The sequence below is a fragment of the Atta cephalotes genome (assembly GCF_000143395.1).
Source record: "Atta cephalotes unplaced genomic scaffold scaffold00005, whole genome shotgun sequence".
In the NCBI taxonomy this organism is placed as follows: Eukaryota; Metazoa; Arthropoda; class Insecta; order Hymenoptera; family Formicidae; genus Atta; species Atta cephalotes.
The window spans coordinates 4,544,901-4,563,872 of record NW_012130069.1 but is presented as its reverse complement, the minus strand read 5'-3'; the positions used below and the strand labels follow the sequence as shown (position 1 = coordinate 4,563,872).

The 18,972-nt window shown below is 32.2% G+C and overlaps 1 protein-coding gene across 1 annotated transcript in view; it reads right to left on the bottom strand.

The window, feature by feature from the left end:
• LOC105626341 (Fanconi anemia group J protein homolog) overlaps positions 1-11,469 on the bottom strand; it is a 50,255-nt gene extending 38,786 nt beyond the window's left edge. Inside the window, exons 1-3 of the mRNA XM_012207643.1 lie at positions 11,378-11,469; positions 10,611-11,187; positions 10,129-10,240 (exon numbers count right to left, since the gene is read on the bottom strand). Coding sequence (XP_012063033.1) covers positions 10,129-10,240; positions 10,611-11,187; positions 11,378-11,469 — 781 coding nt within the window. The remainder of the gene's footprint in view (positions 1-10,128; positions 10,241-10,610; positions 11,188-11,377) is intronic.
• Between the last annotated feature and the right edge of the window lie 7,503 nt (positions 11,470-18,972).

Below are 18,972 nucleotides of genomic sequence, written 5' to 3'. Positions count from 1 at the left end.
ATACACACACATAAAAAAAAATAGTTTTGCTAAAGCATTTAAAATTTTAGCTGGATCCAAATTTGAAAATAATTTTACTCCATCAAAATAATTCTATATGGAACATTTAAGAAAGAATATACGCTTTTTAAGCTTATTTGTACTTCCCCTTTTTAGATTGCTCCTCTTGAAGTACTTGTTAGCTGTTAGAATATCAAAAGCTTTTAATGTATTATCATCATGTTTGAGCATTCTACATAATTAGTCTGATGATCTAATAAAATTATTTTTAGATCTGTATCTAATTAGAATTTTAGATACTTCAAATCGTTTTTTTCACGTAAATACATTGAATTTTTTTCCCAATAACAAAAACACATTAGAAAAACCTATATGAAAGATACGATTCGTTTTAACTAAAAAAAAAAATGCATGGTCAATCATTATAATGTTTGGACTATTTTATTAATTATTATTAATTTTACTCAATTAAATCGTGTGTGTTGTACTACTGATAGAAAGAAAAAAATAGCAAATCGACTAGACATTATTTAAGGGACGACAACAAGAATGTTGGCGTCGATTGGTGAAACGGTGGCGAGCGATTTCCGACACGCCCGGAGGCGCCTGGCGCCCGCGATTTACCTGCGAGAAACATTTCCGCCCGAACGAAAAGCACCCATACTGAAGTTCTACACAATCGATTCCACGTGAATTACATTGGGGAATGCGCAGCCGAATTCGTTCAATGAACATGTTTCGCGAGTTCACGCTCGCTTTAAATTATCTTGGCACTAAGAGATCAACATAATTTATTTTCGTACGTTTTTTAATTATCTATATTAATATTAGAAAAGAGCCTCAAAAAAGTTTGTTTAAAATAAATTTAAGTTATAAAATTTAAGTTATTTATAACATTATATTTATAACATTATACACAAAAAACATGTTAGGATACTAAGAATTCAATCACCAAAGAATCTAAACTGAGGATTATAAATTGTTAAGAATTGTAAAAAAAATCAAATTAGCTTCATAATTACATAAGCTTCATAAATACATTAAAAAGAAATGTAAAGTAATATACTAAAAAAAATAAGTTAAGAGATGTTTTTCCTAGCCTGTTTTCAATTTGCACGTTAGAAAACTGAATAAGTGGATGAAAGTCTGAAAGTCGAGAACCAAAGAGCCAAGACTGTCTATTCTGTAGTCGGAATATCCGGAATCGTTAGCGGGATCCTGGAAATTCTGAAAGGGACGATTCCAGAACGCCGGGCAGTCTTGCCGAGCATGTGAAATTATGTAAGATCGCGGATCGTTTGGAATTCGCAAGGGCGGCGCTTTTTGAATCGCGGATCCTTTCTCGGAAGGAGGTGAATCGTCGTGACTTCTATCGACCAACCGCCGATCGAACGACCGAACAATCGCGACTATTCGATCGCGAACTCCTCGCTACTGAATTAAATTTTAAAATTGTAAGCCTTCTTCATCGTAATTTTTCAATTCGTTCAAAAACTCGCGATTAATTATGATAAACTTGCTATGAATAATTTAATTGTTTTGCAATACCATCTTAATTTTTCTTCATTGCGATCGATAATGCGGCATTCGCGCAAAGTAATTTTCTAAAATCGATTGGCAACCGTGCGAAAACGTGAGATGTTTACCGGAAGCAACTGGGAACACTGTTGTCGCGGAACGAGCCGTAGCAGAAGCGGGATACAGAAGAGACGACGCAAGAGAAAGAAGAAAGGGAGCCAATATAAAAGAAAGAGCGCGGAGGGGAAAAGGGATACCATGGACCACCCGAGAGAGAGGTTCAGGACTGGTTAAGAATCGACGGCGCACGCCGTATTCCTTCGGGGGGTCCTTATCTTATTCGCTTACTCGGGGACCATTCGGAATCAGCCAGACTTGTCCGCGAACCTTTCGCTTCCAAGTATCCTATTATCGGTACAATTATATTTTTGTCTGAGGTCAATCCTAGATACACACATATAAGAAACTCTTTCTTCATGTCAGAATTTTGTCATCCCTCATGAAGCTTTACCATCACTCGCGAAGCGACTTTCAAGCATTAATCAAGTGATAAATCAGCCAATGCAAAAAAAAAACAAAAACAGTCCTTCCGTACCAGTTCTTCGATTCGACCAAATTGTCATCGCGATAGTTCGTAAATAACCGAGACTCATTAGCCGCGGAATCAATTTCGCCGAACGCCGCGAGTTTATTATCGCTCGTGGATAACACACCGAATGTTTTACGACTTGTCGAATATCTTAGCCGCGCGCGCGTTGGCGCTTCGATAATCCTTTACCCTGGAATTCGGGGCCGAAGTGCATAGCCATCGAAGGAAAAAGACTCCAACGAAGGGATTTAAAAAAAAGGCGTAGGGAGGAAGGGAGAAAGTGGGAGACTCTCATTGTGAGAAGGGTATACGTGTACGCGAGAGACGTGAGATCCGTTGGACCCGCATGCGGACCTTATTGTGTCCCGAAAGGGCATATACAGTAGGTACCTTAATGTCGGCACGGATGAAAGCGTGGGCCCTCCTTTGTCTTTTGCTCGCGAAGCTGCCACAGCAAGTAACGTGCTCTGCGGGTAACCCTGCACCATTCCAGGACTACCGTTCCAGCTTTCTATCTTTCCCTTTCCAATCCCCTTTCCTTCTCTCGCGAGTTGCGAAGAAACGTATAAAAGAATGAATGGTAGAGTTTCGACACTCAATTTTAGAATCAAATTCAAAAAGTTATTTTTACCCAAACGAGGTGTCATTATTTTACACCTCAGTCATCCAAAAAATGCTAGAGAGAAAAGAGAGAAAGAAAAATCCAAAAATAAAGAATTACACTATATCGAAGTTTGTATCTATATTAAGTTTATCTCGCTGTAAAATTGATCACATGATTATTAATCGCTATTAAATGGAGTAAAATGTATTTCTGATAATTACGTAATTAAGAAAAAAATTTATGTTAAACCAATACGTTATTTAACGATAGCTACTCTCTTTAAAAGCCATCCAGATACCCAGAAGAGAACACGAGAAGGCTGATCGTGCAAGAGCGAAAGAGCACGATCAGTGAGTTCCTTCTGGGAAGAGTTCTCGGCGATGGTACCACGGTTGGTACCTTCGGCATAAAAGGCGGATCCTCAACGCATTATTAATGTCAGGACGTCACAGGGCATGTAGCTGCATATTCCGTTGAAGTTGCATGCTGAGGCGCAAAGACAATTCGCGGCGACGACGACGAAGACAACGATGACGACGACAACGACGACGACGACAGGTTGCCACGGGGACACAATATATAATTCCGCGTTCGCCGATAATTATTATGACTTCCCAAGTTTCCTGCCGCACAATGGGTCTCGTCGCTGCCGGTTATTTCGAACTTATCCTTCCCGTAGCCTCCTCTCCGAACCCCCCCGGATAGAGGCGAGCCTGTCTCCACGTCGTCGTCTTCTGCTGGTAATAAAGTGACATTAGCCGGCATGCGATTTCGCGATAAACTTTCGAAATTTATTCGTCCAACCACCCTCTCGATGTCCCTTCCTCTCCACCAACTACACAGTGCATCACGCTCCTCCGTTCTATGAACGATTTAAGTTTTTCGAATTCCCCAGTACATCAAACTAATCGGGTGTTATGGATGGCATGTAAAACATGCGACTCGCGAGTCGCATTAGCCCATCAAACAAAGTGGCCGCGAGCTGAATCCTCAAGTTTCGCATTTTTCTTCTATCAACACCTCTTCCTCTTGCAATGAATACGTATATATATTCCAAGTTTATACATATGTTGTCTTTTCTTTCTATTTCCCGAACTTAAAAATGAAATATTTCTTTTCTCTGTTGAATCGCGCTGCAGATTAGACGTATTCGATTTTGATTGTGTCTCCAAATGGATTAATTGCATTTTTGAAAGAAAGCTAACGTAAATATCAAAACGAATCTCCGACGAGCCAACGGCAACGGCGGTATCGATTAAACCGCTACGTTAGAAAATTCTCTATTCCCTTTCGAGGACCTAATTTATGCGGCTCTTCAACGAGCTAAGTTTACAGTTTGGCGGCTAGCAGTACCACTCGACCTCCAGCAGAGCGTGACAGCGCCAGGTTTAAAGCATAAAGCAAATTATAACTGGGAAAAGCAGGATGTCGTGCAAAGTGATACACCTACGCATGTATCCCTTCTACATGTATACGAAAATTACTATCATGACTAATTTTCATGGAGTCGCTCCATCCTGATTTGCCTAATTAGGGATGCGTATCTACGGACTAATAATCAGAAATCGTAAATGACAACTAATTATCTACGTGAGATTGCCAAGAACATAAATTTCATTTAACGCGTAAAGTGCCATTATATTTTTATTCAAACATGAGAAATTTATTTCTCTTTAGAAATATAGAAATTACGATCTCATAATTCTCATAATATTATAGAAAATAAATTAAAATCAAGTGTTCAAAATCTATATTTTCTATCTTCTTTCTTCGTCTGCAGTATATATTCATCTACTTGCTATTTATCATAGTATAAAATAAATCGATTTCAATTCTATGTCATTCGATGCCATTGTCCTGCATAATGTGCACATTGTTCAACGACAATAAGAAGCGATGATATGTTCAACGAGGGAATTCTTGAATACTGGAACTGCTTTGATCGTCTCTTGGTAAAAGCATTGTTAAAGAAAAAGAACCTTTGCGTGCCTGGTAATTTTCGATTTGTGACGCGACGTCACGAGGACGAGACTCCATAATTCCGGAAGGCGACGACGGGTCGTGCTGTCCTTCCCGGTATTCCTGGAGACGTTTTGTCCGTCCTACGTCGTCCTCGCGGACTCTGACGTTGCTCACGCAAATTTGACGTTAACATCGCAGAACATTTAATTCGTCGCTCGTGCAGCTCGAAATGGCACGCGATCGTTGAATACGTTCCAGCCTCATTGTCGCGATATGCACTTTAGCTGATGCTATAAATGATCGAAACATAGCTTGGCATCGAAATATACAGATAAATTTGGCTAACCTTTCACGGAATACAATCGCGTAATCACGTAATATAAAGACAGAAAATATTTTGTTGTAAAAGTGTCGCTATCTGAAAACAATTCCAATTTAAATAAACGAATAAATTTGGAAAGTATATAACTTTGACTTCATAAGTTGCGACACAATTATCTCTCGATCGGTTGACATTCGCCTACAAGGAACGCGATATGCCACATTAAGATAGCATTGTATACAATAAATTACTGAGTTTACAAACGATTCTTAAATTACTTGCTACCTCGGACAAAACTTTGAAGGCTATAGTCACGGAAATGTGTTTCCAATGAAATAAATAGTGACATAGATCATTGATGAGTAATAAATCTCGTTAACGACAACACGACTTCCTTAGATAAGGTGGGATTAAAATCAAGAAAATTATGTTTCAGCAAAACAGCGAAAATTTCATTAGACTTGCAATTGTATGTGTTACGAGAAATATCACCTTAAACAACGTGCACAATATAAAAATTTAAATGAAATTACAATATGTCATATTTTGATTCGCTACGTCATAAAATTTTTTACAAACTCAAGCTCCAAGACTCTATATATTATAATGCCATAGAGAGTTAGGCATTACGTATAATAAAAGCACATGTTAGAAAAATAAGAGTAAATATTAAATATTAGGAAAAAAAATTAGGAATAGAAATTAAAAACGTGTTATACATATTTTTTTAACAAAATAGAAAAAATATGAAAAAACAATTAACAAATTCTTCTATAATGTATTTGAAAGTAATATCTGTAAAAGTTCTGTTTAGCATCCATTTAACAGCGATTTAGGATCTAGATAAAAAATTATTTCAATAAGAAGTAGACACAACAATACTTCAAATAATATACTAAGGCTCATAAATTTAAACAAATTAATAACTAAACAAGGGTCACGAACCAAGCTAAGTATTTTATGTTATATATTAATTCACGTACATACTCTCTAAATCTGAATCAGTGGATAATCACTGATATCCAGTGTCAAGTATGCCATTAGTAATCAGTGAATGAAATGTGAGATCCCTAACCTAACTAATCTTTATGGTGATTTAACCTTGTTTTAGTGCTTAAATTTAATGAATATGATATTAGAAGATTGAAATTAACGTGCAACTATCAGTATTTTAGTTATATAATGCTCAAACATTCTTTCTTTTTTAGTTGAACTTCACTGATTATCAGTGCAAAGTATGTCACTTGATAATTAGTAACTATACCACTAATTCAAATTTAGAGAGTATAAAAACATATGTTTCAACCTCTATCGGATCATTCTTAATGTTAAAAATAAAAATGTTAAGTTATTGAATACAATATTTCAATATAAGCGATAAATTAATATATAATATTCCCTAAGCATTAATTCTTTCTTACGCATCGCTCGCAGTTCCTCTTACTTAATGGAACGAATCGGCGGCCAATAATTCAATGATCAATACAAGTAAAATATAGAGATTTTTGAACAGTGTGCACCAAATCGTATGTAAGAGTAAATAGATATTCTGATACTGATACTGATAATTAATAAGTAAGTTTTAATAATAAAATTAAGTTTATAATCATACTAATATACTCTAACTATTGTTAATCTTCTAGATTTTAGATTCTAGTTTAATTATAAAAATAGGAACAATTGAAGCTAAATATCTGAAAATCCTGAAAATTATTATATAAAATTATGTATTGTAACAATTATGTAATTTGAAATTTTGACAATTTTGCTGATGAGAACTCAGAGTCGTTAGAACAATGTACTTGTAATGTGAGCAAATGTTACAATGATGTGTAATGAACAAAGGAAAAAAATATATAAAATAGAAAGAAAGAAATTAATAGAGGAGATAGAAATATTAGAAAGGAGATAACGATTGAAATATGGAAAGATATCTGATAGCGATTCCGTGTCGCTCTGTTTATTCAATCCTTGTGATTGTCTTTCTATGTAAACCATCATAGAAATTAATCGTTTATTATACGAAGATTCTCTGTCTAAAATTTCTACTTCGTTCCAATTGAAATCGTGCCTATGATTAATGCGATGATCTGAAATGATAGACGGAGATCCTATTTTTTTATTAATATCCGATAGATGTTCTCTCTGGTTTGAAGTCGTCGAATTAATATTTATAGGGAATATAATTTATCGTTCACACATATCGAAGTATTGTATTCAGTAATTTAACGTTTTTATTTTAAACATTGAGAATGACCCGATAAAAGTTGAAACAGTTCGTATGTATATTATACTCTATTGTGTCTCAACAGAGAGTGATCCGATAGAAATTGTACAATATTTAAAAATTTAATATATGGCATAAAATACCTAGCTTGGCTCGTGGCCCTTTCCTTGTTTATTTATTAAGTAGACATGTTTTTAAAAATAATTAAGATAAAATGAAAAAAATTTTATTTAAGTTGTAAAATTGCCTTGTCAAATAAAAATACCTTATTGAAAGTTTGACATATACAAGAAAAAAATAATTTTACTAAAGTAGCTAAAAATTTAGCTAAAGATAAAAAAGATGAAAATAATTTTGCTAGATTATCAAAATAATTATGTAAAACATTTAAGTTTTGGTTACAAAGCTGCAAAAAGTTTTAACATTTTATCAATTACTTTGAGTATTTTACATAATTATTTCTATGACCCAAATAAAATTATCAATATTTATATGATGCTCAAATATTCTTCCTTTTTTAGTTTCACTGATTATCCAATGCCAAGTATGCCATTGGATAATTACTGACTATCCACTAACTTAGATTTAGAGAATATATGGAAAATATAAATTTCCAATTTCGGTTACTCTTTTGCAGACTATACACCTGATATATTCTTAAATGTGACACATACTAAAAAAATACAATTAATATACAAGATATTTTTTTAGCAAAAGATACATATTTGTATGTCTTATTTATACTGTATTATTGTATATCACATTTTTTAAGATCTCTTCCTGACTTCTTTATTTCTAATATTTTATTTTATTCCTATTCCCCTAATATTTCTTCTATTGTACGCACTACTTTGTGTAAAATGCTGTACAGGTCATATTATTGGCGGCATTTGTTCAAAAGCGTAAATGCCAATATCTTATCGCTATAGGTAGAATACAAAGCGACCATCAGACGTCCGACATTGAACGAAAATATATTCTCGGCGCATTATACTAACGAAAGACGATTATGCTCGGCCGCTGTTTTTCGTAGACTGGTACGACCGAGGACGATACGGGACACCGCGCATTGCAAAGGCAAATCTAATTGTTTAGAAATTGAACGGATCGCGAACAATTAGCTGCATGCACGCGTGCAGAGTCGAAATTACCGGCGACCCCGTGATTGTAAGAATTATTATGCCGGTGCACATAAACGGTTGAATAATTTAAATTATTATCATAGCTAAGAAACCGCTAACGATTGAAATGACTTTCTTAGCGAAGAAATGAGGATCTATGTCTTCTTTCTACCTAGTTAAATATACTCAAAATCTTCCATTCGGCGCAATAATTCGGCATTATACGTGATTCGGTGATTATACGTGAGAATGAACGCGCAATATTTACGATCCGCAATTAACTTTTATAAGCTCTTTTTTGTTAAAAAAAATTCACATAAATTAAACGTTTGCAAAGCAATTTTTAATTTCGGCCGCATTAATGAGTTAACCGCAAAGTATGACAGTGGATAAATCTACTAAATTTAAAGCAAGAATGCTCTTTCAATATGTCACATTTACCCGCAAAAAACCTTGTACTAATTATATAGAAAATTGAGGCGAAATCAGTTCGTTTTCACGTATATTATAGCTTAGCTAACATGATAAACGAAAACTGTAATAAATCCAAGCCTCAATAATGAATAATTTTTAACTTGTAGTGTAATTCTACTATAACTTAAGACCTATCCATTATCGAACTTTCTATTTATTACATCTTTTATTAATCATATCTATTTATTACATCTTTTATTAATCATATATAAACATTAAGTAACAGTGAGAAAACATTTACTAAATCTTAATACAAATTTTTTTTAACAGTAACAATTTAATATTTACTTATAGTAAATATTTACTCAATAAAAAATATAATTAATGATTTTTGTATCAAATAAATATATATTTATATTTAGTAAATATTCAGCTAATATTATTTAAACAAATATTTATTAAAATTTAATACATTTTTCTCCAACAATAAAAAAGTGTACAATAAACATGAAAACAAACTCATTTCACCGGGACTTAATGTTCTACATATAATTAGTGCAGAATTTCTTATTTATAAAGCACATAGAATTTTTCAAATCGATTTATTTATATTAAAAAAAAAGATGTAATAATAATATTAATATGAAATAAAGATTGCGATTGAGCTAACGATCCGATGGACATAACAAATCGCATAACATCGCGTCAAGAAATTATCCGAAAAACTTGATAAAGTTTTGACGAGATAAGTAAGTAAAACGTCGACAAACTTCGGTGGAAACTTTAATAAGAATGATGCTTTACTGCGAAGCGAAAGAAAGACAAGCGCGATAGGTGATGGCTCCATCTCCCTAATTTTTCAAATTTGTGTAACAGTCAAAAATCCGATGAGAATAATGAGTAGACATGTGTACACGTGTGTTATAGAGAAAAAGTCGCTAGAACGATTGACATTAATGACCGACTCTCACGAGACGTCACACAACGACGAAACGAGATTTTCGCGAAGCTCCTCGATAAATCTTGGGGACAGACATAATCGCGGTCGCGGAAAACGCTGCATGAGCACGATTGATAGGAAATTAATGAATATCATATGATGAATCGCGCGGGAGCATGCATCATTCAACTCTCTAAGCGGGCACGTGGATTTTTAACATAATTTAGTGTGCAAACTAATTAATTTTATTTATTGTGTAATTAAGAATCCGCATTTAATAATCATCTTTATTGAAACGCAATAATCTTGTTAATAACTAGAAAAATTACACAACAATTTTGATAATGGGATAATCTAAATTCTAATGTTTTTGTTTTAATTCTTAATTGATATACATTTAATATATAATAATATTCGTGTTCTAAACTCACCACTGTATTGCTCTTGCCATGCCAAAGCTGCACAGAGAAGCGCCAGAGTTTTACCACTGCCAGTAGGGCTTTCCAAGAGACAATTTTGCTCTTTAGTACATCCTAGAATAAGCTGCACACACAATTTTCATAATTAATGAATCCATTTATAATGTGATCTTTATATTTTTACTCCTTCTGTCTGCAATCTGATTCTCTTTTGTCAAGCTTCAATTTTTTTATTATTTCAAACTTTCAAAAAATGTGGAAAAATTCAACATTGTTTTTCAACATCTCTATTACATTAACAAATAATTTTTTTAACTCAAATGTCATTTAATAGTAAAATTTAAACAAAAATTAAGGTGAAAAATTGAGTGAAGTATCACTTGTAATAAAAAAAAAACTTAGATTGCAGACAAATGACTAATAAAACTATGATAAAAGAGAAATGACATCAACTTAACTATATAATCATAATATAACTATATAATCATACTCACACTATTCATCACTGCTATTTGACATGGATATGGCTTAACAGGAAGCTTGACTCTGGTTCCAGCAATCATTATATCATGTTGTAGTTCAACTTGAGGTGGTGAAGCATCTTTCTTAGGAAAATCAAAATTTATCAACTCATCCTCACTATAGCTTGAATCTGAATTATTTCTCATTAGCTTTTGTCTTTTGTTAGGTGCTTCTATCATCTTTCTCCTTGAAGTTTTACATTCATATGAAGTACTACATTCAGGAAAAATGCTCAATGGATCAAAAATTGGTTTATTCCAATTAAACATTGATTGGCTCTTAGAAGTATCACTATCAGGAACATCATCAATAATAATATCTTCGTCATTAAAATCATCTGATATATCATGTTTCAAATAATACTTAGAAACATCTATCGCGTTATTCAGAATGCTAGTTGTTCCACTTGTTACATTTGTATATTCCTCTGTATTTTTCCATATATTCGGTGATAAATCAACACTATCATCATCTGATATCTCTATTAGATCACTATTTTGTGACCTGCTATTGTTTCTTTTTAAAGATAACTTCGATTGCCTCTTCATACTGAAAGAATATGAAAATGATTAAATAAACGAATAAAACTAGCTTTTGTCGAGCATATCTAGCAACGCGAAAAGTTTTCAAAAGATAAATCTAAGCGTTAGTTGAGGCAGATTTATTACACCATGCTTATGCTTAGATCACCAAGTTAACCTATAAAACATTTGTCTCGTGACACGTGAATGCTGCCTACCTTGATTCTCCGAACCACTCGTCGATCTCAGCTTTGAGAAACGCGCATATAAACGATCCTATCACAGTAACGATGATGCAAATCACAATCATCAATCAACACCTGTAGAACGTAACAAATGTGGCCTTGCCGTAAATACAGCACGTATGCTATATTGCTTTCCCGCCGTATGCTTCCTAACCTCACATATATTCGTTCGCTTCTTCGTCTCCAAATCGATCAATTCTTTTATATCGAATTTTCTTTCATTACTGCATTAATTACATTGTGCGATGACTATTTGAAAATAAACATTTCGTATAAAACTCCATCGCACTATGAAACGAACGAATGATCAAAACATTACAATCCCGCGAGGCAGCGAGGCCACGTGACTCGTTTAAAACGTGACGTGCGTTCATGCACTTAAGACTGCGGTCAGGGCTGGCCGGTTTTAGGGATATGCAAAGGATGCACCGTATCCGGCTCCGCACTTTGATCAGCCCCGCTGCAAAGTTGCAGGAGCAAAAACGATGACGTAATCAGATCATCTTGCTGAAAGCGTTCCGAAGCGTCAAATGGACAGTCATGTTAGTTCTACAAATGCTCTATAGTGTTTGAAACGCTAAGTGGACGCGCGCCTCTCTCTCGCGCGTCATTTCATAAATATTTACTCGATGTCATACAAAAATGTTTAAATAGCATCAGACAGTGCTTTAATAATATTTACGCTTGTTGTGTACGGTTCGTCTTCTCATTTAAAAGTTTTTGTGTTTTACCTGAAATAGTTGTAAATATATATGTACAGATATGTATATATATATATATATATATATATATATATGTATAATATACTTGCAATTATCGCCAATGTCATTTCTACGGAAAGAACGATTTCGCTGAAGTATCTAAAAATTTCGGTACAAACTTGAAAAGAATTTTATTAGACTATCAAAATAATCGTGTAGAAAACATGATGAACTCAAGCATGATGAGCAATATTGTAAAACGTTATAGCAATTAGTTTGACCATCTTACATAATCATTTCAATAATCTAACGAAATAATTTTCAGATCTATATCTAAATTTTTTAATCAGCAAAAGTGTTTTTTTTCATATATAAGTGAGTATCAAGAAAAAATTGAATTCTCCTGAACATTTAGGGAGCTTTCCAGCAAGGAATATAGCTAGGCGATACAAAATGATAATGTTTAACACAATGCTCTCCAACAACGACACAACACGACACAGGTTTACATAATTAAAAAGTGTGTTTTTCAGTACATCAAGCGTATCTACACAAGCGACATGATGTACGATTTCGTGCTTTTCACCTATTACATAAGTCAATACAATCGTACACAACTAAAATGCTGTGTCGTCATTTTTTATGTTAGGTACTTTCTGATAAAAATTTTTATATTTCATTATCTTTATTTTTCTAGAAGTAATATTTCAATAAGAAGTTTCAAGATTATATTTGATAATATTTTTATATGCACGTATAAAATCTTTTCTTTTCCTTTTATTTCACTATGATAATGAAGTACAAAACCTAAACGTTTCAGCTTCAAATCGACACTGTGTCACACAGTGTATGACTGTGTTTCATTGCTAGAATTAAGACTTGTATGTCAAATACATGACTATTCATTATCAATCATTTAGAAAAGATAAAAGATTTCAGAATGTGAAAAAATTTAGCAGTCCTTTTATAAACATAACAAGTTACTTTATACTTTACTTTAGTATAACTTTGTGTTTAATTGCGCCATTTAGCTGGAATTAATTCTTTAATCGCTGAAAGATCCAAAAAGATATCCAGAGCCGAGGCGGGATATATTTTCAAAAGTATTAAATTTCGATTTACTGTCTCGAGTTTCGAATACTGGAGGCCTAGGTAAAGTCGACGACGCCGGCTGGAATCAAGACTGATGGCAGGCGCGCGCGCGGAATACAGAAGGCTTTCGTTGCCCTTGGAGTAGCTCTAACTTTGCCGACATGAATCCTTATCAAATCATATCCGAAATTCCCACGCGCGCGCTCACGCATATCAGGAGCGTGAACCGAGTATCAGGAGGCTCCGTCACGTATGCGCCAGACATGAAATTGTTTGCTCATACCTCACTTTCAGCTTTTCAGCTCACGTGCCGTACCAAACAGTTCCATTGGCTTCTTGCACTTTCACACAGTTATGATGGAGATCTTAACGATCGTGCCGACGTAGAATGAAGCACATTCGTCGAGAAAACGCAGCATCCTCGGCGTGATTCCTCCGTCGTTAACAAGATGCCTTAAGATACTTTTCTCATGTTCTGCAAACGTACATGTGAATCAGATAAATAATTCGATAAGTTGGTATTACATTTGTCGTACAACATGCCAACATATTATTTAGATATTTGCCTGTCGAATAAAAAAGTAACGATTTTATTGTAATTTTATTGTAATTGACAATTATAATATGAATCTTTGTACCCCGACATGCCACCTATTACAAAGTTGATGAATTTCAGCACTTTGACCTTGGATTGACGGCGATATTTATGTGTCCTCTTTTTCTTATGCTAATCTCAATCTTTTATAACTTATTACTTTTATCAATTTTTTGTAAATTTCGTTCTCACTATTTGACCACCGAGACATGTAATAAAGTCTTACTAATAAAGCATCAAAACCTGCTTTGACCGAAAAGCATTATCTTATTTGTGTTCAAAATCTTTCGATCTATTTTACTTTATATTGTTCCTTTACTTTATATTGTTCCTTTTAAACATTTAATCTTCTTATTTCTCTATTATCTTACACATAGCATTTAGAGATGTCAATGTCTGAAAACTCAACGTCAAAAAATCTAAAATTGAAGATAAAAAGAAAAGAAAGATTTTAAAAGAAAAAAATGTTTTTCTTTATGACAAACCTATCTGTATCAGAGAAGAAATAAAACAAGCAGAAGCTATTGTTTGATAATTCCGTAAAGAAAAATAAATTAGAAAATACAGCTACTTCAAAGAAACAAGGTAATTTTTAAATTTTTAAGAAGGCAATATGAGACAAATATTTTTCTCTTATATACATATTTTTTACTTATTAATTTATTAATTCTATGTTAAAAAGAATAATAAAAGATATAAAAGTGTCTACTAATATGAATATCTACGCGAAGAATGATCAACAGATTTTACATCACACTTCTAATGACATTCAAAAACAAGAGAAACTTATTCATTTACGTATGCAGAATATATTGATAAAAGTTATGGTATATTTCAATATGAAATTTTTTTGAAAGATTTTATTCACATTATTAAAAAGTTAATTCAGAAAATGAGACAGTGTCTGAAATTGAACAGAACCAAAATAACAATTAAAAAAATCTTCACATAAAACAAATAATTCACAAAACCTAAACAATTTAGACGAGTTTATGATCTTATCTTGAATAAAAGGATTTTTTGTTGCTAAGTAAATCAGATACACTAAATAAAAAATGAAACAGACAAATTTCACAGATATGATTTTATTTTAAAGTAAATTATTTTTATCAACATTTGTTTTAATATTATATATTTTATATAATATTAAAATCTCGTACGAAATTCATTATCCAATAAATCCGAGATCGACTTCCAGATAGTCTAGATAATATTTTTCGCAATAAGAATTATTTACAGATTTTAATATGTCACTCAGCATTATTAAAATTGTTCTAAGATGCGAAAAAGCATTAAATTGTTAAAATGCTAGTCAATTTAATTCATGATATTGGGAGACTGGGATTTAAGTTTAATAGAATTAGCATTTCAAAATCGAAAAATTATTTCGGCGCGTGTTTCAAAGGACTACATATGCAATATATAAATTTACATAAGATCATAAAAGCATTTAAAATCCAGCTAGTTTATATAATAATATTGAATTTAAGGCATTGATTTCTATTACCACATATACGATCCTATAAGATATTATATTGTTTATATATTTTATTTATAATAAATAAATGAATAATTGATAACAATATGTGACATAATAGCTCCAGTCAATAATATTTCCATATCAAAAATTATAATAATATTATCTTTTCGAAAGAGGACTTTAGTAAGACTTTAGAAATCCTATAATATAATAGATACGCTAAGAGTCACGTAATACTTGCTGATTGGATGGGGTGAAAATCATATTCCATTCTTTTCGTCTAATAAACGATAAAGATAGAATGACACAATCAACATCATCATGTCATTCTATTTTTATTGATCATTAGACGTAAAACAAGGATAGAATATGATTTTCACCTAAATCAATCAGCAAATATTACAATCACGTGATCCTTGGTGCGTCTCTAATATACAGAAGAGTCTCTACTCTACATATTATGCAACCACTTTTAAATAAAAAAATGCGAATAAAATTTATAAAATGTTTCTTTATGTAATTGGTGAAAAAGTTTAAATACATATTCATAATTTCTAATTCTACAAGCACTAGCTACATGGCATGTGCTAAAAGCGATTTGAAATTTATTAAAAAACAAGTATCTAAAATTTGCAGATTGATAATAAACAAATAAAGGAAACTCCAGTTTGTAACTCTGATACATTTTTGGCAAATATAATATTTGCCGATTACCAATCTTACAGAATTTATGAAATTTGATAAAAAATTGAAAAATGATAAACTACGAGTGTGGTAAGTAAAATTTAAGTATTTATTTATTTGTTTTGAATTATACATATTATTCCAATAAAAATATTTTAATTTAGAATAATTAAATTGTTTCCAGAATTGCATACTCAAAATTTGTTTAGATAAAAATGAGAAGTTATTACTAAATCATTAGTGAATATATTAAAAAAATTTATAACAGCTCAAATAGCAATAAAATTCATAAGTTCCAAAAAAGTTAATAATAAGTTTCTAATGTGCAGTACGGCCCTTTTTAATTGCATGAAAGATATTTTTATATTTTTGCTTCACATATATTATAAACTATATTACATTTAATTTATAATAATTTCTTTATATCGACTTTCTTTTTCATGTTATATGATAGTACTTAACAGAAATATTGCAAAGAAATCTATATCAGAAAAGAAGATTTTCCTTAGGAAGAAGTAGTTCCTTAGGAAAAATATTATCAAATCTAATCGAGATTGGAATGAAAGAAAACAAGCTAAAAATATCATAATTGCAATATCATCTATTCAGAATTTAACATGTAGTATGTCAGAATACGAAACACATTTTTTGTCAATGAGAACAATCAAATAGAGTTTGTATCCGTCAATTTCAATGAAGATGAATTGAATGACTCATATGTGACTCTTTTATATTATTATATTATTAGCACATATGTATGTAATTTAATTGTATATGTAAAATAACTAAATTTTTTAAAAATAAAACTTTTTGATGTAAAAGTTTTCATAATATATGCAATATTCAAAATATATGAATATAAGAATAAATTTTAAGATTATAAGAGGCAGCAAGAAATCTTTGATATATAATATATATTATGCTATTTTTAGTACAAAATATATTATGCACCAAAGATTTCCTGCGCTATGACTTTCATAACCTTAAAATTTTACAATTAGCAAGCACAAAATATAAAATATTAGGGCAAAACTGTTCATTTCATGAGCAATTGGCTTGCTTATTAATCAATTTAATATCCATTATTTGTTGTGTTTTTATTCACTAACTAACACTGGATTCAGATCAGATTTTACGCAATTTTTGTTTGCAGTAACTGCAAGCAAAGCGTTACATTCTGATTGGGATCCTAAGTACCCAAATAACATTTATTTTGCATAAGATATCTGAAAAAGAAAGACGTTTTTAGACGTCTTATGTCTAAAAGACATCTGTTAAATATCTTATGCAAAGTAAATGTATCTGGGTAATTTTCCTTCTCAGTTAATAGACAGAAGTTGATATAACTATTTAGTAACTACTCAAAAAATACAATTTCTACCAAGCAATTGTGTTTCAATTTCCTCAAGACTAGAAGTGCGTTCCGAGTTACGCATGAAGAACATGATGCATCATTTGTTATTAATCAATTAATAAAGAATAAAACAATACTTCATGCGCTTCATGCATAACTCGAAACGCACTCAACGTAAAGACTACTATGTTCGCATACCTACAGTATCGAAATTTACACATACATTTGTACATACATACTCACCGAACTATAAGACAGAATCTTGTGTGGAACAGAGTTCCATTTACGGTCAAATAATTAGCAGCTTCTCTATTGCGAATATCCGCGATAACCGACATATTCTGATAATCAAACCTCATACTGGTCAACATCTTGATAAAAATTCGCGTCGTACATTTTTAACAAATAAAATCTATGATCGATCACGGAGCGGACACACTCATTATACATTTCCGAAGCGCCGAAACTGTCATGGCGGCCGAACGACCGCTCTACGCACTGCACGTTCGGCAAAACTCTTCGCCAGATATATCTAGAACTGCGATCTTTTAAAAATCTCTCCGAATCGAACGTTTGAAAACCTCGAAAGTTTCTTTATCATAGTTTCTTTATCATGCACGTGCGTTCGTGTTATATAAGTAACATATCACCATAAAAGAGGTACTCTAAGCCCTATATCTTCTAAATTTGTTTGTATTATTCAAAAAGTTTGCTCTTAAAAAAAGATAAATTATATTCGGACAGTGAAAAGAAAATAAATGAAAATACTGAGGGCAAAAAGTGCAAGCAACGCGAACAGATCTAAATATATAAATAAATATATAAGGAGTCCTATATATTTCTAAAAATTATTTGAAAATTAATAAAATGTTCAAATAACATATATCTATATTGTCTAAATCTCTTGTTTACAATTTCTTTTTTATTATATATATATTTTTTTTATTTACTCGTATCTTTTAATCTAATTTCTCTAATCTGGCGCCCTTCAAAACTTCTTCATCGCTGGATTCGCAGCTGAATTAGCGAAATATCGCGCCAGAAAAAGCGACACCATTAGCAACAACACTCTGCCAGTGTGGATGTGGAACTTTTCTTCTATTCATTATGTACAAGTTAATTGACCAGTAATTTTAGTAAGTGCATTTTGTTTTGACGCGTGGAACGCATTGTGATAATATTGTGATAAATCCACAGTGATAAGCTAGGCTACGGTTACAAAACTTCGCTTACACCGAAGAAACGAATTGATCGATCCATTTTCGATTGCATTGAGCGACTTTGAGAGGTTATTAGCTTGATTCATCCAGCGTTCACACATTTACGCGAGATAACGTCTCGTTGTCATAATAAAAGTTACAATATCAAATGATTGTATACACGTCAACATGAATATTAGAATATTCATGATTGATGTATTAATTTACTCGTACTGAATCGTCGTTGATCTGAATTGTCAATGTATCTATTTTCGATTGTGCTACTCTTATAAAAAAAGCAATTTTCATATTTACATTGCCGCCGACGGTGTAAACAATATTTTTAAGTTGGCAGAAAATCAACTGCTCGATGTTACTAATACAATGTTACCGCTAGTTTATATATGAGTATAAATAAAAAATGAATATATATATATATATATATATATATATATATATATAT